General features: G+C 42.3%; 1 protein-coding gene across 7 annotated transcripts in view; it reads left to right on the plus strand.

Moving 5' to 3' along the window:
* Window positions 1-1,913: 1,913 nt before the first annotated feature.
* Window positions 1,914-25,888, plus strand: part of DNM3 (dynamin 3) — a 168,595-nt gene continuing 144,620 nt past the window's right edge. For 6 of the 7 annotated variants that reach the window (XR_016469120.1, XM_090146093.1, XM_090146092.1 and 3 more), the window contains exons 1-6: window positions 1,917-2,128; window positions 13,316-13,389; window positions 22,265-22,414; window positions 23,881-24,084; window positions 24,338-24,436; window positions 25,328-25,488. Coding sequence is in view for 6 of the 7 variants with exons in the window: in XM_090146093.1 (XP_090002219.1) it covers window positions 1,983-2,128; window positions 13,316-13,389; window positions 22,265-22,414; window positions 23,881-24,084; window positions 24,338-24,436; window positions 25,328-25,488 (834 nt within the window). In the remaining variant the exon portion in view is untranslated. Of the gene's footprint in view, window positions 2,129-13,315; window positions 13,390-22,264; window positions 22,415-23,880; window positions 24,085-24,337; window positions 24,437-25,327; window positions 25,489-25,888 lie in introns of all 7 variants that reach the window. The other variant, XM_090146094.1, reaches the window with a different exon arrangement.

Genomic DNA, 25,888 nt, shown 5'->3' on the forward strand with positions numbered 1-25,888 from the left:
TGAACTGAATGTCCCGTTTTAACGTCACGCTGCCTAGTTTGGAAGAGCTGTTAGCGGGTAAGGAGCAGCGACGGCTGTGCCCTGAAACCAGGCTCTTCTTCCCATTTATTTTGCTATGAGCACAGGGCAGGACGTACTTGCTATCCATAGGCTTGATCTGAAATGCACTGGAGGCTCCTGCCAGCTCCGTGAGCCTGGGGACCTGAGCAGGTAGTGCTGGAGCTGGTGACATCCAGAGGTGCCACCTCCCTTCCCACCATGCTGGGAGAGCTGGGGCCGTGAAGGTCTCATCTTCCTGAGGCCGATGTATGACAAAAGGAAGTGAGAACCAGCGTGGGGCACTGAAGCCTTGTGCTCCTCGGGAAAACAGGGACCTGGAGGTGCCTTCTCTTTCCTTTGCTGGCATCTTAGAGCTATTAGAAAATGTGTATCCTTGGCATAGCGCATACACGCATCATGCAAATGTTTGTGCTTTTGCGAGGAAATGGGAGTTATATTCTGACTGCCTGTGGCATGTTCTGGGAGAGGGCAGATTTTTCTAAGTGATGGAGTCACAGGGTGAGCATGGTCAGCTTAGCCAAAAACAGTGGAAACTTCCCGGACTTGAGGGAATTTAATCTTTTTCTAGTAATTGGTGGTGTTTTCTCATTTATTTTTAATAAGAGGAAGGAAACAAAGACATAATTATAAAAGCTACTGGAAAGGACAGGTCCCCAGGTTACCAGTTTCAGGGTAGCACAGCATTGCCCCCAGGGATCCTGCCATATCCAGTGCTTGTTTCTCTTGCACTGAGGGGGTCCTGGTGCCAGGCTGCTCCTTTCCTGACAGTAATGATTTCAGAAGTGATGGGAAATGTGCCTGCACTTGTGCTGGGAGAGTTTTGCCAAAGTGTGATGCTGTTGTTCCTGACTCCCAGCCTTGCTAGGAACCCATTGGCTGGAAGAAGGCCAAAAAGCTCCTCTGATGCCTCCTGGCACAGGCTGCTCAGTCGGGAGCGTGAAAAAAAATCATGCTGTTAATTGGCATAATTATGCCAATAACCCCAGGCTCCATCTAGATAGAAAGGAACACAAGGCTTTTCCCAGAAGCGCAGAGACAGAGTAATAATAACTCCTTAGCCTGAGAAAAACACAATTCTTCCTCGTTGGATGCCAGGCAGCATCTTCCCTTGCCACGAGGACAAGTTCAGCTCTTACCTTACCCTCTGCATGGAGAGAGAGGGGCTTCATGATGAGCTGAGGTCCATGGGGCGCGCTCAGCCATGGCCGTGCTGGTGGTTGTGCCCTCAGCCCCAGCTGTACGCGAGGATGGCGCCAGGCCTCGTGCTGGGGCTCAGCTCCTTCTGTGGCTCCGTCCATAGCTGTGTGTCTGTGCCCCCCGGCTAGAAGCAGGCCCGCTGTAGGGATTCGCTTCTTATGCTCGCTGTGAGCTCCAGCCAAGACGTTTTGATCGCACTCCAGACCTCCAGCGCCTGTCAGCCGCTTGGATGCTCGCAGCTCCCCGTTGTTTTGCTATTCATGCTGAGCAAGCCCCGCGTCTGGCTTAGCGCAGAGCATCGCTTCCGTCACTGCAGGGCCCCGCAGCCTCTGTCTGGGATGTGCGCGTGTTGTGACGGCTGCCAGTCATCGCAGCCAAATCTCATCGTTCTTTGCTGTACCTCCAGCTCGGCCTCACTACGCGACTCACACTGAACCCAGTGCACTTCTTTCCCTCTGCAAACCCAAGGCTCTCCTCCAACTGCGCTATGGGGTAACGTTACACCTCAGAACCACCCAACCCGACGGGACACGCTTCTCCCCGCCGGGCTCCGGGCGGGCGGCCGGCCCGCAGGCTCCCGCCACCAGCCGGGGGGCGTGGCCTCGCAGGGCGGGGGCGTGGCCTCTCCGCCGAGGGCCCGCCTACCAGCCGGGAGCGGGGCGCATGCGCAGTGCGCCGGCCGTTACCTGTCAGCGGAGGCGGCGGGTGGAGGAGGCGGCGGCGGGATGGAGGGGCTCATCCCGCTCGTCAACCGGCTGCAGGACGCCTTCGCGGCGCTGGGCCAGAACTGCCTGCTCGACCTGCCGCAGATCGCGGTGGTGGGAGGGCAGAGCGCCGGCAAGAGCTCCGTGCTGGAGAACTGCGTCTCCAGGTGAGACGGCGGCCGCCCCCTCCCCACCCATCCCGTCCCCTCAGCGGCTGCGCGCGCCCCTCCCAACGGTCGCTAACGGTCCCCTCTTCGCGCGCCCCCCGCGGCGCCGCCCCGGCAGGTTGTGTGGGGCGAAGCGCCGAGCGCGGCCGCGTCCCTTCGTGCGTCCCCGCCCGTCGGGGTGCGTTCGCTCAGGTGCACCTGGAGCCGAGGGTCGGCCGATCCGTGCAGAACGGGGCTTAACGTCCGTTGCGGTCGTCGCGGTTCCAGGTTCCAGGCTGAGGGTTTCCGCGGCAGGAACGCGCTCGCTGCCCGCATCATCCGAAGGCTGGCGGTGCGGCCGGCGGGCTCCGCTTACGAACGCGGTGAGCGCGAACTCCTCGTGCCGCTCCCCGGGTTCCTGCTGCGCTGGGCATGCGGGTTCCACACGGGATGCGTTATGGCGGAGAGGAAAGGCCTCTGTGTTTGCTGGGAACGAGGAGGTTCTGGCCCCTGTCACGAAGCCTCGTCTGCGCTGGCACCTGCCTGGGAGCAGAGGTCGGTGCGATGATGGCTGGGGGCTGCTGGCTGCCTCTGAGTCCCGCTGCGCTGCTGGAAGGATGAGCTGCTGCTTGGTACTGGGAGCTGCTTCTCACTGCTGCCCTGCCAGAGGGCTCTGCTTCACGTGAGCTGCAGGCTGAGCTCTTCTGTGAGTGCGGTGTGCTCCTGCTCACCAACCCAGGAATCACAGAATCACAGAATATCCTGAGTTGAAAGGGTCCCCTAAGGATCACTGAGCCCAAGCCCAGCCAGAGCAAAGGGTGAAAGTGAAAAGTTGGTGCTGCTCTGACCCATCTGAAAAGAGGCTGGAACCTGCTGCTCAAGTAAGACCATCTGGCAAGAATTAGGAAGCAAAGCTAAGGACAGTGACCTTTTTCACCTGCATAGTTACTCGCTGTGCATCCTGCAGGCACTGCCAGCCTCTTCCAAGAGGAGTTCGCAGGGGCCTATGGAGCACTGGCGTTGTTTCTGTCATGCTGCAGTCTGGAATATTTCAACCTTGTCCACACTGTTGTCCTGTGCAGTAACACTCAGAGACCAGAATCACCCAATCTGTTTTACCTCCATACCTGTAAGCTGGAAGTCTTTTGCAAAAGTAAATATCAAAAGGCTTTACTTCAAACCTATTTTCATGAGGTTTAAGTAAATATGTTTTACTCTTGCCTTTTCTCCGTGCTGGGTGAGCACGTGTGGTCAGCAGATGTGTGGTTACATGCTGAGCTGTGAGAACTTGATTGTGAACCCTCAGAACCAGATGGGCAAGTATCTGTGAGACCGAAGAGCATTTCTGGTTGGCAGATCAGCAGGCAAAAAGCACTTTTTAGTTAGAAAATTCCTGTATTTACATGATAACAAAGCTCTTCTCTGGAAAACAAGTTTATTGTATCTGTGTCTGTCTTAATATGGCTGATACAGGTAGCGTGCCATTGTAGAGATGTGCTGTGCTCATTTATTTTTGTTTGTGGTGCATTGCCTATGACGTGCTCAACCACAGTGCAAACAGTAACAGTAACACAATTCTCATAGAAATTGTCATCAAAATAGAGCAGTCCAGCATCACTCTGATGTTTGAGCATTAGCTCTCATGCGTTATTTTTTTCATCACATGAATTGTTATCGTTTATGGGTTTTGAAATCTTAGCCTTCAGAGAGACAGCTGAGAAGATCTCTCTTTCAAGAGTGGCTGCAGTTGGTGGCAGAAGGGCACAGCAGTTAGTAGGGCTCTGAACTCTGGGAGCAGGTTGGTTTTTCTCAGCAGCCTGTAGCTACTGGGCTGAGATGCTGGTTTCAGAGCCCTCTGGTTGTGATCTTGTGAAGGACATAAAGATGACTTTATTTTCCCATACAGACAGAGAAAACATTTACTTGCTTGCAGGTGGTATTGAAGTTAGATCTTCCTTATGCAGCCTTACTCTTTGCATTTCCAGCATCTAGTTAATATCTCATGGGTCTGACTGACCTCAGTGCTTGCATGCAGCAGAGTTCTGTGGTTCTGTGTGTGTGTTTGCCTCTGCAGGAATTGTGTGACAGCCAGAGCCACGCATTTCCTCGGGGTTGGTTTGGGACAAGGCTTCAGCAGGGCAGCATCAAGGCTCCCAATACAGCAATTATTGTTGCTATTTGGGTTCACATCCTTTCATGTATTTAGAGAGTTTACTCATTGTTTATTTCTCCTCTGTGTGCAATGAGGTCTTCCTTTTTTTGGTAGTTAAGGAACTCCGTTTGAAGTCCTTGGATGTTAAGTTGGGATGAAAATAAGAGATTCTGGAGAACAGCAGAGGACAGCAGCATTTACACTTACATGTTAGTCCTTCACATGTTCCTAACTGGAGCTCGTGGTGCTCATTGGAGGAAATGGTATTGTCTGAAGAGTATGGGAAGAACAAATGTTCACACTGCCTGCTTCTGTGCAACAAAAGCAAATGTGCCCATACAGTGCTGGGGCAGTGCTTAAAGAGAAGCTGGTGGGAGAGAGTCTGAGAAGCACGAAGGGAATCCAAGCTCCAGCCCCTCGGTGGGAGCAGGGTACAGGATCGTGACCTGATGTATTGTTTGTGCTTCTTAAGAGACTTGCTTTTGGTGATAACAAGGTTATTTATAAAGAAATTAGGGGCAGGAAGCAATCCTTGGGAATTGTATCCGGGTAAAGAATTTTCCTATTATTTCACATGTCAAGATGGGCTTCCAAGATCACTTGCCATCTGCACCTTTGCTTATTTTGTCAGGGCCTCTTTCTCCAGATTTGAATCTGAGCCTCATTTAATTCTTACAGATAGTGAGAAATTAATAATTAGATTTCAAAGCTGAAAGCTCTTTACTTCCTTCTCTGCTTAATGTAATATAAAAAGGATGTGGACGAATAATTGTTTTATAAGAGATGTGAAGTCCTGATTGTAAGCCTGTCAGTCACAGTCACACAATTGCTTTCATTTTAAGAGCCCGAGGTCTGCTTTTGTCATACAGCTTTGCAGCTTTTTGATCTCAGTCTCTTTGGATAATCTTAGGGCCCCTACGCGGTGTGCAGCTATTTGTTATGAAATATGTACCACTTTCTGCCTTTTGCATTGCCATTCTTCGTGTGCTCAGCTCATTGCTGTTCCCGTTGATGGTGAATGTGAAATGCTGAAGCATTAAGGGAAGAGAAGGGGGCTTCAATCCAACCTCTGGAGCAGAGTGTTTCTCCCAGCAGGCATCCTGTGGAGATGGCTTACATCGCTGCAGATATTTTATTCTTTCAGTTTTCTGTCGTTACAGAAGCACTTCTTTTTACAGGAAATTCACCTCTTACATGGAACAGGCACAGAAAAGCCAAGCGACAGGAGATGCAGGCATCTCCGTGGTGCTCTGCGTTCCGTTTTTAATCTTGAGGACCTTCTGGAAATGAGAACCAGCCCCTCCTTTTCCTGACTAATTAAGCCATTGTACGGCTGCATTGAGAGTATTAGTGTAGCTATCAAAACACTCTGGTGTGCTGAAAGCAAGGATTGTTTCTGAGGATTCCATTAAATCGAAACAGTAGCAAATGAGACAGTGGCTCCTTTTGGTTCCTTCCTCAAATACTTTTATAGATGTAAAGGTTGTTAAACAAACGTGGCTATTTAGAAGTGATATAGATGGCCTAGTTTTGTCCTTAAATAAAAATCTAATGTGAATTGAAAGTTCAGTTTTATCCCAGGTCCTGAGAACTGGTATGTGCCATGTAAAATAAATGTGCAGTTAAAACAGGCGTGCAAACAAAGATGCTGATTAGTTTTTTCAAATGTAAGGTAAGAATTTTCTTTTAAATATGAGTTGAGGACCCATGTCTCTTATTTCTGGCACATATTTTGTTATTAACAGATTTAATCTGTTTTTAAGGAAAGCTGTGCTCAGTAATGAGGCAGAGCATTGGGAGCCTGGTTCACATCCTAGTGTTTAAGTTCAGCTTATCAAGTGCTTTACAGAGTTGCTAATCATTAAGTAATTTTTACCTCTGCTGTAAAGTGTACCTAGGAGATATGCATGATCTTAATACATAAATAGATAGATAAATGCATGTTAACAGTGTGATTGTTTGCACGTGCACCTGCAAAGATAGTGAAGTGCTAGAAGTTACTGGAGGGAAGCAGGCAGGAGGCTGCTGTGCTTTTCTCTGCCTTTGGTTTATGGCATGACCTCATGCCTTTTTAAATGTTACCCACACCTGTAGTGTCCTCACGCACGTGCCTCAAGTCTCTACTCTGTAGGTAGGTTTATGATTTTGATTTTTAAAAAATTCTTTTCTTTTTACCTTCCATCTATTTTTAAAGGAAAATATGAGCGTATAATCTTAATGTCTGTATGGAATAACTGCAACTGTAGTCTAAAGCTTGCTGTGACACATTTTTCTGCTTTGTGGGATGGCTGCTTTAGATACCCATATGACACTAAAGCAGGACATTGGGTTCTGCTTGCAGTAGCTGAGATGTAGCAGGGTTCTGAATGGCCCCTTGCCAGCGTTCAGTTTAGTCCTTCAGAGAGATCACATTGTGCTTTGGCATCCGTCTGTTCATCATGGAACAAATTGATATTTTTCTCAAGGATTCACACATTTCTTGAATAACCTCTGCCTAGATTGCAAGCACTGAGGGGCAGAATCCATTTTTGCTTTTTCTGTTTTTTTAAACAGTGCATTTTTTTTTAAACATGCAAGGCCTTCTGGTGACTGTGAACTCCCCTTGCTCACTGTCCCCATGTGCAGAGACTTACAGGGAGGCTCTTTAATGCTGTGTGTCTGCAGTGTAAATATGCTGAGAGCAGGAAGTGAGCATTATTTAAGTGTGACCTTGCATCTTTTTTCTTCAGCAAGTTGCAGTAAGACGAACAAGGCAGCATTATTGAACTTGAGAGGAGCAAATCCCATTTAACTGCATGCTGGGCTTTGATGTACTGCCAAGTACTGTTGTCTGTGATAGCCTCTGGGATGCAAAGGAGACTGTAGCTGGAGATAAGAGAAGTTTTCAACTGAGGCATCTAGCGATAATGTCAGCTTTTGTAATTTGTGTGAGGAAGTCATGCTTAAATCAATACCTAGCAGAGTATTTCTGCATCCTAACTCCTGTGCAAGATTCTATCCTTCAGAGACGTAGGAGGTCTACTACTTGCTGTAACACAGCTAGATTTCTGCCTTCACAGCTGATAAAATCAAAGCTGGATTCCTCTTTAGCACTTAGTACCCTGTTTCCTATGGAGTTGCCTACAAATCTACATGTGTATTTAGTAGTGCTCATCTACGTGGGATGCACTAAAATGACCTGTGTGTAGATTCACCTGCAGAGAACAGGCAGGGCTCTGTGACAAGCACAAGAACAACTGGAAGGTACCCACAGCCTCTTCCAGCTGAGCTGGGAACTGCTGCAGGCACTTGTAACATCAACCATAGAGGCAATGTTGTGCTCTGATGTGCTCACCTGTTCTTTGGTTCAGGTGGACAGAAGGTCCCTGGAGTCCAGCATTTCTAGGAAGTTGCTCCTCACTCCCATCTCTTACTGTTGTCTTTCTGTCTATAAATTCAGGCTTTATGTTGCAGTTTCCTCTGTGTTCTCCCTCCATATATTTTTGGAAGGAGCAGAAAAACTGAATCTAGACACGTTTCGGCTTTGCAAAAGAATCTTTGGCTTGTTTGGTACAAAGAAAGGTAGCTTCACATTTTCACGTGTTTATTACAAAAGAGAGAAATGCATTGTCACAGTGTATCTGGAGAGTCAGAGGTTTTTCTCTTGGTCTTAGTGATACATCATAGCTGATTGCATTCTGTACCTCTGCTTACTGGCTCAGTGTTGATGGATCTGAGATCAGCACACTGATTTGGGAGGAAAGACCAAAGCTTGTTTTGTCTGAGTTTTGATGACAGCACTGAGATTTGCAGTATCCAAAAGTTTTGTCATGACAAGATGATCCAGGGGTGAGTTGTGTGCTAAATGTGTGCCTTTACAAAGTAGGTAGCTTCATGCAGCTGGGAACACATCGCCTACTGCCTGATCCTCACAGCCAGCACGTTTTTGTTTGTCTGATTATGTGCTAGAGGAAAATCTGCCTCAAATATTTCTTTAGAAGAAAAAGAAACAGCATCCAACAACATAGTCAATAGTGTTTGGCAGCTGTAGGTTCAAAAAAAGAAAAGCAGCCCAACAACTCGCCTTGTGTCTAGTGCACTGACAACAATTTGAGGTGAGGAAACAATGTTTACTGTTCATTTCTTGTATTGAAATACCAAATCTCACTGCATTAGTATTCATCCTGAGAATGGATGGGCTTTCATGCACTAACAGCATATGTAAATTAGCCTTTTCCTAAATGCAGACACATCTGATTAGGGAGAATACAGTTGTCCTGAGAGGTCCACTTTACTCTTTTCAACATGAAATTCTAAGAATTGCTGGGGTTTTGTTTGTTCTGTGGTTTCTCCCCTCACCCCCCCGGCTTGGAATTGATGGAGAGCACCACTGGGCAGGAAATAGCAGGAGCTTTTGTTGAATCTTAAAAGAGAGAGGAAAAGGGGCATTTTCACAAATGGAATTAGGATGATGCAGCAAAGTTTTGGATGTCTGCCAGGGAGGACAGATGCATCGTGCATACAGTGCCTTGCCTACGAGACTGCACATTGGCAGCTTCCTGATCTGTTAATACAGCAAGCCCACAGCCCGGCATAATCACTGCAAACAGAGCACCGTTCAGCTCAGCGCTCGCGTGTGTTTGCCTGGCAACTTTTCATAGCTGAGTATGGCAAATTTTCAGCCCTAGGAACACTAGTGAGGCTTCACAACATTCTATTACGTAGTGGATTATATTTTTAAATAGTAGAAAGCACATTCTTTTTATTTGCTACTGTGAACAAGCTTGTCTTTTTCTGTGCAGAACTGCAATGTAAGGTACTCTCATTGCTGTCAAAATATGATGTTGGGATAATGTGATGGTCTCTACCTTCTGTCCAGTTATGTTTAATGGAAAATTTCACCACAGGGGCTAAGATCCCAGACTCTGACTCCTGAGGATGTGCCCAGTTGTGTGGGCTGCAATGTGTGGTTCCTGCTCCTGGGTGTTGGAGTATATCTTGATGCAGCAATGTAAGTGATCTCTCGGCTGAAGGAAGCCTTATCTTGAGAGAATGCCTGTTACAAACGTACTTAAGAGATCCCTAACTAAGCACTGAAGTATGCTGGTAGGGATGGCAGCATCTATGCTGTGTAGTTTACAAAAAATCCCTGGAGGGACTGGTATAAATCTGTAAGAGCTATTACATCCAAGGTCATAACGTGTCCACAGCCTCTAAATGCATTTAGCTTGCCTAGCAGGTAGGTGTCATTGGTCTTCAATAAGGAGGCTTAATTATTCTCTACATCTGTATGTAAGCCCCATTAAGTTAGGCTGAGATTTTGCATCATTGAATGACGCTGTGGGAGATTCCCTTGATTGGCAGACAGGCCAAAACAGAAGAACATTTGCTATTCTGTAACCAATGAGAGGAGGTGAGGGATCAAGTGGTCGCTGATAAGAAGAATTGGTCTCTGTGCTTTGAGTTAATGAGGAAGAACATATATAGCCAAATACCAGCGTGAGGTGAAAGTGATGTATGCTGCTCAGTTACTGAATAAGAATGGTTTGTGGTTCAGAATGCCAAAGCACAGCAGAGGAACTGCCTTGCAGCTTCTAGAACTTGAAATGTTTCCCTGTACTGTTTGAAGGGCAGAGGAGCTGTGCTTCCAGAGCCCTGGGGAACAATAAATACAGCGATGTCCAGTGCAGGTCTTCAGATGGACGGTTTTAGCATTAAGAGTTCTTTAGTTATAAATTAATTGGATTTGGTTTGTGGGTTTGAAAAAGCGAACCTGAGGAAAGGTGCTAACAGTTATTAATGGGTGGGCCATGCTTTGTTGTTGTGTAGCACTGTGCTTTAGGGCTAAAATGTGATAAATGCAAGAAAATGAAAGCGATTTGTAGTACTGCAGTGCAACGTATGTATGTTGCAGACACAGGAGGTGCTTGGCATACGCTCCTATGTTGGTGTTCACTGTGAAGTGCTGCCTTCCTGTGCATGAGAGACCAGTGCTCCTGGTGTGCCTGGCTGGAGTTGTGTGGAAAAATGAATGTGTGCTGGAGAACTGCCCAGGAAAACTGTTGACTTTTGACCTGATTGCTTCCTATTGCAATTAAAGCTGTGTTTTGGTTCTAGCAATCCTTGGCAATAAAGGTCTAATAATTGACGTTTTCTTCCATCCTTTGGTTTCCTGAATCCCCCTTGTGTTTTGTAAGGATTCACTGTATTGATATCAGTGTGAGCTCAGCACTTTCCCTGTACAGTACTGATCACTTGTCAAAGTGCAGGGCGTTGCACGGCACCAGGCTGCCAGAGTAGGATGGACTGAAGTTGTTCCTTTGAAATGACAATCAAGTTTGAAGTGGTGATGCATCATCAGTCTTCACCTTGTGTGCACAGCCTGGGGGCTTTCTTGCATTTTTTCCTTTGATATAATGCTGCTAGTATGCCAGAGAGCTGCTAAATTCTCTGACCAGGAAAGCCCGCTGTAACATGTAGTGTCTACTTTGGTTTGTATTTTGATACAAGTTTTTCTTTGTGAGTTGTAATCCTGCTTTGTAACTGGACGAGCTCATTGGGCAGACTCTTGCCTAGTTTGCTTTGCAGCATTGTGCTGTGGCTTCAGCTCTTTCTGAACATATACAAGGGTGATTCCGTCTCTCATCTGGGATCCTTCCCATTATTGAATTGTCCAGTTTCAGCTCACTTGTTCCCTGAGCATTAGTCAGAGAGAGAGAGATGGGAACTTTGTTTTTACTCAACAGTGAACTATTGCAGGAAAGACCAGACCCCAAAGCGCTGTGTCATTGTGAACCAATAATGTACAGATATGGCCATTTACAAACAGGCTTTGCCTCCTGTGACATCAGTTTATGGCATCTGTCTTTTAGCAAGTCAAATTCAAACTAATATCTGTTATCTTTGCTTATTAAACAAAAGTTTTAGTAGATATACTTGTCCTGTTCTCTGATATTGGAAATGAGCAGTAGTAGATGCAGTATGTACAGCTGTTGTGCAGCAAGACATGAGTAGATGTAAAGCTTTTCTGGTAAAAACTACCTGGCCATAAAAATAATAGTTTTCCTTAAAAATATTTCATGATATTCCAACAGATGAGTATGTTGTAAGGCTGCTGAGTTACTGAGGTGATGTTCTTGAATGCTTGGCTGCTTGTATCTCAGTTGTTTTGGGCGAACGGTCACATTGTGCTGCCGGTCTGCAAAGCGTCACGTCAGAGCAGAGCTGCTGCTGAGCTGGCATATGTGCTGCCAGCAGAGGAGCTTTTGCTGAAAACAGTGAGAATAGAGGTATAAAAGTAGCTCAGTTCTTGTGGTAGGATGGCTGACTTTTATAGCAAATAGCTTTTGTTCCCAGCTTTATTCTTGTTTCCTGCACCTTGTCATTTTTATCCATTCTTGCATTTGTGCACTGAGGTGCCCACTGGCTCGCCCCACAGAGCACCCTGTTCTCTCCCTTGCTGATGTCTTCACCCACACGTTCTCAGGAACATCTTTTATTTCCTAGATGAATTTCTTTACAGTGGCTTCACCTGTGATGAGATTGTTCTGCCAAGATCTGTAGGCAGAAGGCTGGGAAAAGCAGCTATCTGCAAACTGCCCTCTGCTTCAGTGTTAAGGGCACAGCAGGATGTTAAGGGGCATCATCTGTTGGTCTGATGGGGCCTTTGTGTCTTGGCTGTCTTCAGTCCTGTAGTATTTGCTGCCTTCTTTTTTGCTTTTAAGAAACAATGTATTTTGCAGATGTTTTGGGGGAAAGTGAGGGTTTGGGGCCATTCTTAGTATATAACTGGTTGGATTTTTTCTGCACTGCTAACAAACCCTGTGGAGAATGCTTTCTAAATCGAGGGGATGGGGAAGCACCTGCATCCTGTCCTGTAGGTTTCAAAGCAGGATTTCTGCAGGAGCAGTACTACAGTACTTGATGTGATTCCCCTATTGCTGGAGTTGGAAGGTAGTACTATGTTGCTTTTCCTTATTAAAAAAAAAAAAAAAAGATATAATTTAACTTGAAGATAACTTTAACTTCTTTAACTTCCACGGTAGGAAGGGTTACCAAATGCAGTCTGTTGTTATTGTTAGAGAGGGTTATCAAATGCAGCCTGCTGTTAGCGTGGAAAGAGAATGTTCTGAAGGTTGTTGGCTTATGCTTCTTTGTAATTTTGCTGCTGAGAGAAAGTCAGTGTTGTACAACTAGGAATTGTGTGAATGCAGTGTTCTTTATCTCTGGATGTGCTTAGCCTGAAAACTGGTAAGTATTTTTAACCTTTTAACTCTCTCAAGAAGGATTTCAGGGCTTTGTATGGTGCTACAGATTGCCCCGGTTTGTTCTGACTGGTCAGCTTGTCCTGAATAGTGATTCCTTTTAGCTTCTTGATGGAGAAAAAAAGATTGAAGAATTCAAGTGTGAAATTATCATCTTGGTAGGCGTTTTCTGGGTTACTGTGACTTCAGTACGTAAGAGAAAGGAATATGTTTTTCTTAAAATGTTCTCATCTTCACCACGAGAATATATCACAGCTGGCACTTGGCTGTGAGACAGGCATCTCTCAGGAGGTAAGGGCGTTGTAATAGACCTTTTGAAACCTTTGATATCTCTTTAAACATCTTCTTTGATCCATTTGCTGTCTCAAGTGTTGCAAAACATCACAGCAGATACAAATCAGTATATGTAATGCTTTTTGCATTGCCTTTGCTTTAAAGAGTGTGTATGCGTATGACTGTGTTCTCTGTGTATCTTCAAGTGGAGTATAGGATGGGGACATGTTTATTTAGAGACCCCAGGAAATGCGGGCATGGCTTCAGGTCCTCTGTATGCATTGTGAATTGTAAGGAGTCCTATGTGATGATTGTGAGGAAATAGAATTGGTAATTAATGTTTACTACATATTTGTCTGTTGATTTATTGCTGTCTCGAATCAAAATTGACAGCCCAAATTCATAATACAGTTTGAGGTGTATCTGTCCCCATCAACCCTGCACTTTCATTGCAGCTCAAAGGTCCCAAATTAGTTCAATACCTTATGTAACTGGACAGTCCTTTCTGGGTTGTAACTTCTTTTTTATCCATGTTTCTAGGGATTTTCTTCCACGAGGTTCTGGGATTGTAACAAGACGGCCATTGGTGTTGCAACTTGTCACTGCCAAAACAGGTAATCTCTCTTTCTTCTGAGTTTGGTGCCTGGACAAAATGCTGTTGTGTACTTCAGCAGGAGGAAATTAAAAATCCAGGAAAATTAATCAGTGCAAAGAAATGTGCAACTGCACTGCCCGGAACAAGGGCCAACTGCTTCAAAACTGCATGCTCAAAGCCACCTAAGCTCATTGTCCTGTCTGGTAAAATAATGCAACCTAAATCCTAGAGAACATAGTCAATTTGATCCAAGCTCAAACTTGTGGCAGAGGAGAAAAGAATTACTACAAGCAAATTGTTTCAGAAATTAATTTTGATTTTGCATTTCTTAGTGAGCTTTGCAGTTGTATTAGTTAACACATCAAAGTGAAGGTACTTCAGCCCTTGCTCCAGTGCACACGGATTTGGTTTCACACAGCTTGTTTTCATGACTTGTCTTTTTAGGTTGGACTCAATGCACTAAGTAGAGCAGAAGGTAGACTTTGTGAGAATGAGGCTCCTGTATATTTGTCTGGTCAAAAATGAAAATACTGTATGTGTATACCACAGAGCTATGTGAGATATTGAGACCTTTCATCAGGATTCACCACTTGGTACTCTTCCAAGTGACATGTCATCTTCTGTCAAGTAGCTCCATTCTCTGGCATGTTTAAAACCTGTTTCCTGTTTTTCACTCTTTTTTTTTTTTTCATGCTAAACCAACATAAGCAATAAAATCACTGGTTTTCTGTTGACATCTTCTGAAACAAGTGAAAAGAAATTACATCCAAAAGAGGATTTAAGAAGAAATTCTCTTTAAATTGTGATACGCTGTGAAGCTGGGGAAGAAGCAAAGTTCAAACTGCCTGCAGGACTTGAGTCTGTCTCTGTGTGTGAGATGTAATTATGTTTTTGGGTGCACTTTTTCTCTAAAATGTCCCTCTGTCATTCAGCAGGAAGGTAGACTTCAGTCTGCCTGCACTCTAAATTTTTCTCTGTCTTACTGCTTGTAAAATACATTCATGATTTCAATACATCTATGAAATTTTCTTTAATTATATACTATGAAAGTGAAAGATTGTAGAATCTAGCATTTCTGTATGCCCAACTTACACCTCAGGGATTTAAAGTATGTAATGTATACTTACAGTGTTTCATATATAGTAAAAGATCAAGTTCATGTAGGTTAGAAGTATGAACACTTGTCAAATCTGCATGCCTGGCTTTAGAGCCCTGATAAAAATGCTGAAACACACGAGTAAGGACCAAATATGAAAAATCTTGATGTAATTTTCCCAGCACCGTGTAGGAGCAGAAGAAAGAAAAGAATCGAGCTCTGTGCTGGCATTCCTAACAAAATGTCTGAACTGTGGGGACATAAGAAAAAAGGAAGCAAACTTTTACACTCTAAGATGGTTAAATCTTCCTTGACATCCATCCTAAACTTACCCTACCTGATCTGTATGGCCTTGTTTTGTAAAATCATTGTTTTCTCTTTGGTTAAGGTAATGAAAGGATCTCTCTCTCATCCTGATATTTTCCCCATTAATATATTCATGTAATGTTTCCAGCTTTAGCTAGGCATCTACAGCTTTGTCTGAATGCCTGTTCTGCTGTGAAGTAGTTTTTCCATTACAGCTTAAAAACAAAAACAATTTAAAGCAATAAGCTTCTGCCTAGTGTATTGTTTCCTAGATGCTAGGACGTATTTATCCCTTTGGGAAATGCTGTATTTCTTGTTTGGGATTGGATGTCAGCACCTTTGAACATGCGGGCTTTGATTATTTTGTTACTTTCTTTAAACTGTGTTTCGTTATTTGATTTTGGTAGTTTTGGTGGTGAATTTTAAAAGATAAAGGTATTTGGAGCCACTTTAATCTTTCAGAACTGATTTAAAAGAGAAAATAAACTGCTCAGAGAAGCACAGTGTTCTCTCACAGGAAGGAGATGCTGGACTGATTTTTATCGAGTTCATAATTATTATCTAAGCTGTTACAGAAAGTAGTTAGAGGATATTATCAGGTTTCTGCTACTGTAGCAAGCTTAACTGCTTTCTAATCCTAGGACCTTTCTCACCTCTTAAAAATAGCTATTCTTAACCTTGTAGCATTCTGGGGAGGGGGAACAGAACACTTTCTATATACTATGTGCTGTAACATATAAGCATGCAGAGTTGACTGCAGGGTATTTTAGAAATGTTTTCAACTGTCTGAGAATCGTTTTGAAAGATGAATTGGGCTGATGGAAGAGGTTAAGGCTTCCTTTGGCTTTCAGTTTTGGCTCTAAGGGTTGAAGGTTGCCAGCTGAGGCATTTGCACACACTCGAGTAAGAGGAAACTTTGGTTGCTCACTCTTAGTCTTGGAGACATCATGGAAGGGTACAGCAGGGTTTGGCAGGGAGACATTACTAGAGATCTCCAACATCCAAAAGGATCTGGTATGTCTGGGTAAAGAGCTGGTGTCTTTGTGCCTTAAAAATGAGAATATGCAAGTGGTAACATGAGACAATCCAGTACTAAGAAATATATCTCATATGAGCCTGTATCTTAGGAGTTTGTCTATGTCTTTTTAGAAATTTGTGTGATTAGTACAAACTATTTTGCAGTGATCTGTTGACTTCCGCTAATCACAGTAGCATTTTTTTGCTACATGTGGCTTTGTGCCATTTGCATTTCCATATCCATGCAAGCACTGTACTCTGCTGAAATCTTGGAGACAAAGACAGAGGTTTTAATTATCACAGCTGACATGACAGCCGTCAGTAGTTGTGCCTGTTTTCCTTTGAGTCTGATAATGAGAGCAGTACATGGTAGCATGGAATAAGCCATAGTATGGATGTTAAAAATGATTGTATAGTCCTGCAAACAACTCTCTATTCTTCACTGTACTACTTGGGGCTCTTCTTGGGTCCGCTTGAGTTTCTTCTTGGAACTGCCCAGTTACATTACAGATGAAACAGTAAATGTGTTCTGCATTCAAGAAACCGCTGCGCTTGCTACAGGAAAAGAAAAAGATCTCCATCCTGTAAATATTTGAGTCTCCAATGTGGTTCTCTTTTGGTAGTCAGAATTTGGTACTCATTACTTGTCCTAAAGCTGTTCATCAGCACTCCTGAAGGTAGGATCACAGTGCTGCATGCTTAGTTTTCATCTCATATTTATAATTCTCTTGTTTCCTTACTGTTGAAGAAAGATGGCGTATATGAGGTTTTGGTGAAAGTGAGCCAAATAGCATGAAGTCATTGCTCTGTAGTAAACAAATACTGGTACTGAAGCTTTGTTTGCCACACAGAAATCACAACTGAGAGAGCTCCCATCTTACATGGAGCATGCAGAATGATCCAGATGCAGCTTTGATAGTGTGTGGTCACTGCACTCGACCCTGGGTAGTTATGCAGCATTGGGAATGTCCACTGCCAGGTCAACCAGGACTCTTGCTCCCAGGTGCTTTGTTGGAAGAGAATTTAGGCTTCGAAGGAAGAGAATATAGGAGGAAACAGTCCCACTAGAGAGGTTGCACTTCAGTTAGTTTTAAGAAGGCAGAGATGTGGTGCTGTTAGCTGGCAGCAGCTCGGCTGGTGGGCTTTGGGTTGTTGCAGGGCAAACAGGACAATTGTGCTACATGAGCCGAGGCATTCAAGTGCTGTTTGTGGGAGTGACTCCATCTCCCTTCTGGATGTGAAGTTGGGTGTGAGGGCAGTTGACTTTGTGAGTCTGATATCCAAATCAGACAAAAGATGTGCTGGTTCTTCAAGCATTTGACTGCTGCTTCATAGGAAACAGCAAGCTCATTTGTTCTGACCAGAAAGCATTTGGTTTAAATACTAAACAGTTGTAGTGTTTCAGCAGTTACCAATGAGTCGAGCGCTGCTCTCATCCTCCCTTACTCGTGATTCCTCTTCAGGAGGAGGGATGCAACTACAGACTCCTGTAGTTGTGCTCCTGGAAGTAGTTCTCTGTGTGTATCTTTAGGATGTAAGTTAGCACACAGTATGAGCTGGGACAGGAGCTATAAGGGCTGTGTTAGTGTTCAGTCGTCTTGGAGAAGCATAACTGAAATCTGTATCAGGTACCTTACTTTCATTTCAACTCTTACTCTTCTGTCTGCAAACTGTACTGGTAAGCATGCTAACTTACAGTGATTTGTTCTCTGTAGCCAGCATTCCTTAAGGGAAGGCTTGAGATTTTCTTCCATTCACTTGGTGTGCCTTCATTTATGCATGAAAACCTATTTTGTAAACATAATTTTATTGCAGCATCCCTATGACTTTAGGCAATCTGTTCTTCTTTTTGATATGTTTTCTCCTGCTTGTGATGGTGAAGTAATTATCTAGGTTCCTTGAGACTGGCTACTGTTCTTTTTAAACAGTAACAACAGCTAAAAGATGTTCTCTGGTTTTGGGTGAGGCTATTGCTGTAGGTCTTATATTTGTTAGAAATGCTTTGCTCGCTATGGAAATTGGCTGTTTAAATGTTAAAATACTGTGGTACTAGGAGGGTTGTTTTCCTCATTTTGATAACTGTTCTTTGAGGAGCTTTGAATTTCTTTCATAGTCAGTCCTTTGATTTCTCTGCTAAAGAAATGTCAGGCTAACAGATTTTGAGAAGTGTTACTGAGCTGGACGTTTTTAGATGAATGCTCCACATGTACAGTGCCCACATTTGTTTCATTCTGCCAATTAGAACATTAAGTGGAATGTAAATCACTGTAAGGTTCAAAAACGTTGTGAATTTTTTCTCAAATCTTGCAGATGCTCTTTCCTTTTGAAGTTGCTGAGCTTTAATGCGAGTATCATGTGTTATGAGGCTTTACTCCTTAGGCCTATCCATCTTTTATTGCCATCTGGTGGCAAAAAACATCCGTAAGAGAAAATGGAAAAAAATTGTTACAAGAATGTAGGCTGCTTAATTCACTTAATACAATGATCTCACAGACTTCCTCAGCAGGAATGGGGCAGTGAAAGACCTGCCATCCAAACAAGGCTAATAAGCTCTAAGAAGGATACGCCGATAGTGCAATGCTGCAGGCACTCCTCTGCCTCGCTTACTGGTGTGTGTTTGTGTGTGTGTGTCTGTCTGTCTGCAGTAACCTGAGTAGATCTGCAGTGGCATTCACGTTTGATCACTGGCAGAACACAAACCACTGATGTCACGCTCTTGTACAACACAGAAGTAAATGTTGTACAAGGTACATTAACAGAAATACAGTGTTTAAAAACAATGAGTTGCACAGAAAGCGTGAGCTCTAGAACAAGGTTGAAAGAACAGAGATGTCTCTCTTGTTTTGTTTCCTAGAAGCAAAAACTGTCAAGGATGTACCAGAGTATCTCTGTGAATAGCACATATACTTTTCCTTATAATTAAAGCATTTAATTGGTCCCTAAGTCTATGACCTGGTATTTTATGCTGGTCAAATCTACGCTGTTTCCAACATTTTTAAGCTCTTTGGCTATGATATTCTTGTCATTCTGTGCATTAACAGGAATACCACTTCAGAAAACTCTTGTACTTCTTGTAGACTTGCTGTTTGAAGGTCAGCAGTGGAAGACCTGAGTTTTATCTTCATCATGTCAACAAAGCTAGAGCAATGGAGAATTAAAAGGAATTGTAGATTGGATGAGACAACAAGGGTTTTTGATACTGCCTCTCTCTCTCCTATTAAAAAATATTGAATGATTTGTTAAAGTCTAAATGTATCAACTGCATTTATTTTGTTCAGAAAAAGCTGGTCCATCATCAAAGAAAAGGTGATGGGCTTTAACTCATGAAGTCTGGTTCTGTGTCTTTAAATCACTCTTTTGAGACTGGTGGACTGTTAGCTGAAGCTAGCAAAAATGTCATTGCTTGGGTGAGATTTTCTCCCTAAAGGATTTGAAAGATAGAAAACACGGCCACAGAAGGTATTCCCCCTTACAAGATGTATTTAAAATGTTTGCTATAGGTCTCTGATTTACTGTCATCTTTTTTTTTTGAAAACTCCAAGCTGGAGTGTTAGCTCCTCTGAGGTACCATGGAAATAATTCTTGCTGAAATCAGATGTGGAGGAACTGAATTTCAGTCTCATCTCACTGGTAAATTCCTGAGCTCTATGAGGTTGTTCTGTTAGGGTAACATTTTAGGGCTTTATCAGACTGTGAGGGGTTGTGCGTTCAGACTGATGGACATCAGGGATGTTTTCCATAAATCTTTAATGTATTTCTAAGGCCTGTTTCTTATCTTGTCGCATGGCTTACCTAACTTGGCTTTCTTTAGCTGGCATATGAAGGAGCTCAGCACAGTGAGTGGTCTGGAAACCACTCTGTTGCTGTTTGTAACAGTGCATTGCTGTGCTGGATGGAGTCGTATAAGTTCTTGGGGAAGTAACGTACAGGAAATAAAAAAGAAGTATTCTGAAAAATGTTATACCATAACATCCATTTGCACAACTTGTCCAAATGAATCAAAATTGAAGAGAAATGATAACCTGTCATGACACTTGTAGCTGGATGCCATAGAGAGCTATGTGATGATAGCTTCTTCGTTCCATGTTATCCAAACTGCTTTAAATGATACTGTTTATTTAAAGATAATCTTGAAAAGCGTGATACATGTGAAGATGATGGTTGTTTTTTTTTTTTTTCTTATTCCTTCTCTTGATATAACTTCAGTTTTATACTGAAACGCATCACTGAACACTAAGTGTTAGGCAGGATCATGCCTTCTGTCCAACTCTGTGCCTGTTCCCACAAGAAGTTTAAGTGTTAATGTGTTCCTCTGTGCATGAAGGTTGAAAACTGAGGCTTGCATTAAAGCGTGTGTTCATCCAGGCTGGCCGAGGGCATCACTGCCAAGGGGCTGAGAGGGCCGGAACAAAGCACTGCTTGTTCATTTGGATTTTTATTCTGTAGGCTGTGTGGCACCACAGGTTATGCGCAGTTGTAAAGCCTCTTCCTTCAGAACTGATGGGACCACAGATGGCCCTGAGGGGAATGAGAAAGAGATAAATATTACCATAGCTGAAAGGTAGTCAGCTTTTTCACTTGGATTACCTTGAAGCCGTTTCAGACTGGGACTTGTCCTGTTATTAAATGTCCTGTGGAATAAAGAGAAAAGCTGCTTTGAGTGTGGGCTGAGCCAGCCATCTGATTGTAAATAGGCACAAAGTTTTTGGTTCAATTTTGAAATCTTTTGCTGAGAAAATATGATGGGCCACCAGTTTAAAAACTGTAGATGGGAAGAATGCAGTTTGTTTAATCCCAGGAACACTCAGGCAAAATAGGAACCACTTGTCAGCTCTTATTTTCAGTAGGTACCTATTTCCCATCTTTGCGATAACAAATGTTACAAGTGTAATGTCTTCTCTTTCACTTTGCAGTATTTGAATATTCCTTGTTGTGGATTGTTGTTTTATTTTTTTAATAAATAGTTGAATATTAAGTATACAGAAAAACATTGATTGTCATTATCCTATGCTCTGGAGTTCTTAAGTTTGAAAAGTAAGATGAAGTGCTCTCTTATTTTTCGGATGAGATGTATTGTTTTTGTCTCAGCAAGGATAGGTTTCCCTGTCCCTCACACTTTGAATCCCAAGGGGTTTATGGCACTGTGGGGCACTAAGGCTGATGTTTGCTGTTTGCCCACCTCTTGCTGTTTTTGGCTTTTGGTTTGCTTTAACTATTGTTATGGTTTTACATCTAATTTTGACTGTTTCATTTTTTTTAAACATCACGGTCAGCAACAGTAGTAAAATGACGTAAGGGAGATCTGAGGAACAGACTTAGTTCTTAGTTCTGACAGATAAGGCCATCTATCCATTTGCACTCTCTGATCTGCTCAAACAGCAGCAGCTCAAGCAATTTCCTGGTGTTCAAGGCATTTCTATCAGAAATGTTTCCTGCAGAAAAAGCACCAAAACTGAACTGTGAGATCAGGCTTTGACTGCAAAACAAAACTGACTCGCAGTCTTTTGTTCAACCTTTCTTCATCCTACTGCTTCTGCCCTGTAGGAACAGGATGTGAGCTCATATCTGTCCTCATTAATGTTTGTCATAGCTTTCAGCAACTTCTATGTTTGTCCTCTTTTGAAGGATGAAACTCCACTTTAAAATGCTGAGGTGTGCCTTTGGCTATACACCATGAGGGCAGGAAATCCTGAGGAATCCAAGGAGTAGAAGCAGTGTTTGGATGCAAATGTCAAAACAAGGACCTAGTGTCATGTTGGAGTCAATGTCTGATAACAAAACAATTCCTGGTTGATACCCTTGTAGGCTAAGAGGACAAGCTGCATGATGAGTGGAGTCTTAGAAAAAAATGGAGTTCTGCCACTTCAGTGAAATCGCAGCTACGCCTGTAAAAGCTTTTACAAACTTTTAAAGCATGGTTTGGATTTAGACTATGGGAAGTCTTTAGGAAGCGAGGAGTTGTATTTGAAAACACTGAAGTGTTTTAAGTGCTCTTATTTTCATTCTCAACCTGTAAAAATGTAGAAAACTCCCTTACTAAGATCATCTGAAACGAATGCTGTTAGTTTTTGAAAACAAATGGCTATCTTTCATGATATGGAACTTGTATTATTTTTCTTCAGTTTAGTGATGTATTATGAGCAAAAGTAATTGGATGACAAGTCAGAATCTGAGTTCAAACCAGTTCTTTATTCTGTTAACATATATGGTATTTATCTGAATCTTTTAGGTTGTTTCAAAATATGAAATGCTAATGATAAAAGCAGTAAATCATATTCAGTCAACCTGACCTTTTTAACAAATTCTTTCACCTGTGCTATCATATTAGCTGCATGTGCTCATATATAATGTTTTCTTGATATACGTGATGATGTGCTTTTGTGTATACTCATGTGAGGAGTACATAGGGGCTTGAAAATAGTGAAGCCTGTTATGAACTTGTGAAATACAGACATGCTACTGATATTCTTCACAGAGTATGCTGAATTTCTACACTGCAAAGGAAGAAAGTTTACCGATTTTGATGAAGTTCGTCAGGAAATTGAAGTAGAAACAGATAGAATAACAGGAGTGAACAAAGGGATTTCTTCAATTCCTATTAATTTAAGAATATATTCTCCACATGGTAAGTGAGATCATCCAACTGTATGTTCTTGTGATGTAATATATTACTGAGCTCTGTCTGTTTAGCTCTCTCTTTTTCATGCATTCCTATTGCTTGATTAGCAGTCTTCTGGGATGCAAGGATTTCCACCAGAAGTGGATATACCTGTATAAGGATATTCAGCATCTGCTGCACTATGAAACCACTCTACTGCAGAGAGCTGTTACTTCTAGAGTTGGGCAGAACATGGACTCTGTCCCATTTAATGTTCTCATGATTTTAAAATATTCCCCCTCTATATCAGGGAGAAGCCAATTCCTCCCTCAGCACAAATACTATTAGGAGCTCACCAGTAAATTCTTTGGTAAAGGTACATAGGAGGTAGCAGATGAAGTGGAAGAACCCTTCTTGCCTCCACCCATATGGATTTCTCAGATCAATGATCTAGAAAGTTGTTATGTCTCTTTGCCCTATTGGATGTTTCTTGTTCCTTGTCACTAAGAACATACTTAGACAATGCTGATGTTTGAAGCTGCATTATGTTATAGATCTCCAATATAGATGAAAGTTAGGTTCTCTGGTTGCCATCTGCTCTGTTTAATGAAGGCAGTCTAGAGGAAATGTTTTGCATTGAATTCAGCCTGGATGTAGGGGAAAAGTGGGGTGGCTCAGGCATTTATCTAACCACTTCATCTGATGCCTTGATTGTGCATCAAAGGACATAAGGATTAAGATAAGAGGAGAGGTAATTAAAGAGATACTTGTCCTCTATTTGATATGCCTTGGCTCTAAGTGTATGCCCCTGAGCCCTGTTGCTGCTATGCAGATGTGGCATAGCAAACAGGAGAACAATTGAACTAAGTGCTCTGACTCACATCGTGCTTCCTGAACATGCTGACACCAGGAGAATGTGAAAATTTTCTACCTAATGCTCTTAATTTGTTTTATAGATCAGTCTTTTAGTGTAGCAACTATTATCTGTATTGGACAGGCACCAAATGTATTTCCAGGTATTTTCTTTCTAGGAATCCTAATTTTCTCATTTGTCTAAAGGATATTCTGTTGCGGTACCAGATGAACAAGCTGATGCTTCTAGGTGGGCTGTGGATTGAAGTATGAAATATGAATAGCCTATTAACTGTGCTACAGTTGATGGAAAAAGCTCAGAAAGCCCTATTCATTTGCACAAGAGCCTTCAGTGGTATTCTACATAAGTATCATTTGCCTATACCAGTTATAATGTTTAAAATATTAAGTAATACTCTTAAATCCAAATGAAGGACCAATAGGGAAGCAACTATAGTAATAAATATACTTTTCAGAATGTCAGGTGTTTTATTTGAACCACTGATAACTGCCTTTATAAGTATATTAGCATTGTATAAAATTTTATGTGACTAAAATCTGTCTCCAGCCGTACCTGTATAGATCTCTTTAGATGTGTCTGGCATGCTAACCAGTGTTGTGGTTCTGTGTTCTCCATACAGTACTAAGCCTGACTCTTATTGACTTGCCGGGAATCACTAAAGTGCCAGTAGGAGATCAGCCTCCAGATATCGAGCAACAGATAAGAGACATGATAATGCAGTTCATCTCTCGAGAAAACTGTTTGATATTGGCTGTGACTCCAGCTAACACTGATCTGGCCAACTCAGATGCTCTGAAGTTAGCTAAAGAAGTAGACCCTCAAGGTAAGCATGATTGAACATAGCCACTGAGCCTTGTTAAACAAATTTGAGGAATACATTTCAGCACTGCCAAAAATGATGACCTCTTCATTTCCAGTCATACCCTTACTTGCAACTGTGGTGGTGGTTGTGTGATAAATCTTTGAGATGATCACATTTTTAATAATCAGTATGGAACTGTAGAACATAATTTGTTTTTTTCTGAATATAAATGATTTTTTCACTGTTATTTTTTTTCCATCCCCGACTTGATTAGGCCTTAGGACCATTGGTGTGATCACAAAATTGGATCTGATGGATGAAGGAACAGATGCAAGAGATGTTCTAGAAAATAAACTACTTCCTCTTCGTAGAGGTAAAAACGTTCAATTGCCTCTGTTTTTTGGTTTTGGTAATGGTAGTGTTTGAGAGTTCTGGAGATGAATGAAGGGTTATTCTGGACCTGATGAGTTCCTGGCTTTTATTATATTCCATTCAGCAAACACAGAAAAGGGATGTGCTAAAAATATCCTATAAGTAAAATAATTTATCCTGGACCTGAAAATACACTGCTTATTCCCCAGGAAACAAGAAATGTCAGTGTTATTTATTAGCCAGTTTTCTTTTTCTGTGCCAGGTTGCTGTCCCTTTCAACAAAAGAGTCTCTTTTTCTTACGTTTGACAGAAGCCAGCACCAGTGCTTCGGTAATCTTGCTGTTAACCTGGCTTTGACCTCTTGTGGAAGTTTTGTTTGATTGTTCCAACAGCTACTGTTACAATACTTTCACCATTAACAATATCAATAACTTTGTTTCTAGTTATACTTGGAAGGAGATGGTGGTCTCATAAGCCAGTATATGAGCACAGCAAACATTCCTCCAGCAGACGACATGAAGAAATTATTCATTTTTCCTGTATTTTCTTAGTGCTGTATTGTTTACTTATCCAGACTTGTTGGGTCGTCTTTTTGTTATTCATTTTTGTTACTTCAATTTTGTCTTTATTCAAAGTGACTTCTTTGAAGTGCACTGATGTTTCAAATATTTGTACATTTGAATTAGTAATGTAAAAAGAAGTGCATTTATTTCACATAAACAGAATGAACAGATTGGATGCTAAGTTCATTTACAATGCTTGTAAATGATGTCTGAAATTCCTGAATTGGAAATTTTTGTTTGAATGGAGGCAACAGAGTTCAATTTAATATGAATCCAGTTGTGCAGAGAATACCTGCATTAACACGCCCATTGGTCTGGGATTGTTTCAGGTTATATTGGTGTTGTGAACAGAAGCCAAAAGGACATTGATGGGAAGAAGGACATAAAGGCAGCTCTTCTAGCAGAAAGGAAATTCTTTCTGTCGCACCCAGCATACAGGCACATGGCAGATCGGATGGGAACGCCATACCTTCAGAAAGTTCTAAACCAGGTAAAACCCGAGTTCTTTGTGCTATGAGACAGCTTCTATAGTGATAGGACCAATATAAAATCTTCACTAAAATGAACCTTATTTATTCTTTTCTGCATTTTAACTTTTACAGTGTAACTAACAAAGTAGCTTATTAAAAATAACACTTAGAAATGTACTGTGGGATGTAGAGGACCTAATTTCTAGGCACTTGTCAGTATTCATAAATCTGAATATACAATTCAGATTAATTAAGATTGCTAATTGCAGAAATTTCCATCGTTGATGACATATAATGTTCAATCTTGATTTTCTTCCAAGAAAATCATAATTTTATTTTTTATTTCTTACTCAAAAACTTACTCAGATTGGTACCTTATGCATCCAGACATAAGCTAATAATGGTACTCTTTGACTATGT

Source organism: Phasianus colchicus, chromosome 9 (assembly GCF_987193195.1).
Source record: "Phasianus colchicus chromosome 9, bPhaCol1.hap1.1, whole genome shotgun sequence".
NCBI lineage: Eukaryota > Metazoa > Chordata > Aves > Galliformes > Phasianidae > Phasianus > Phasianus colchicus.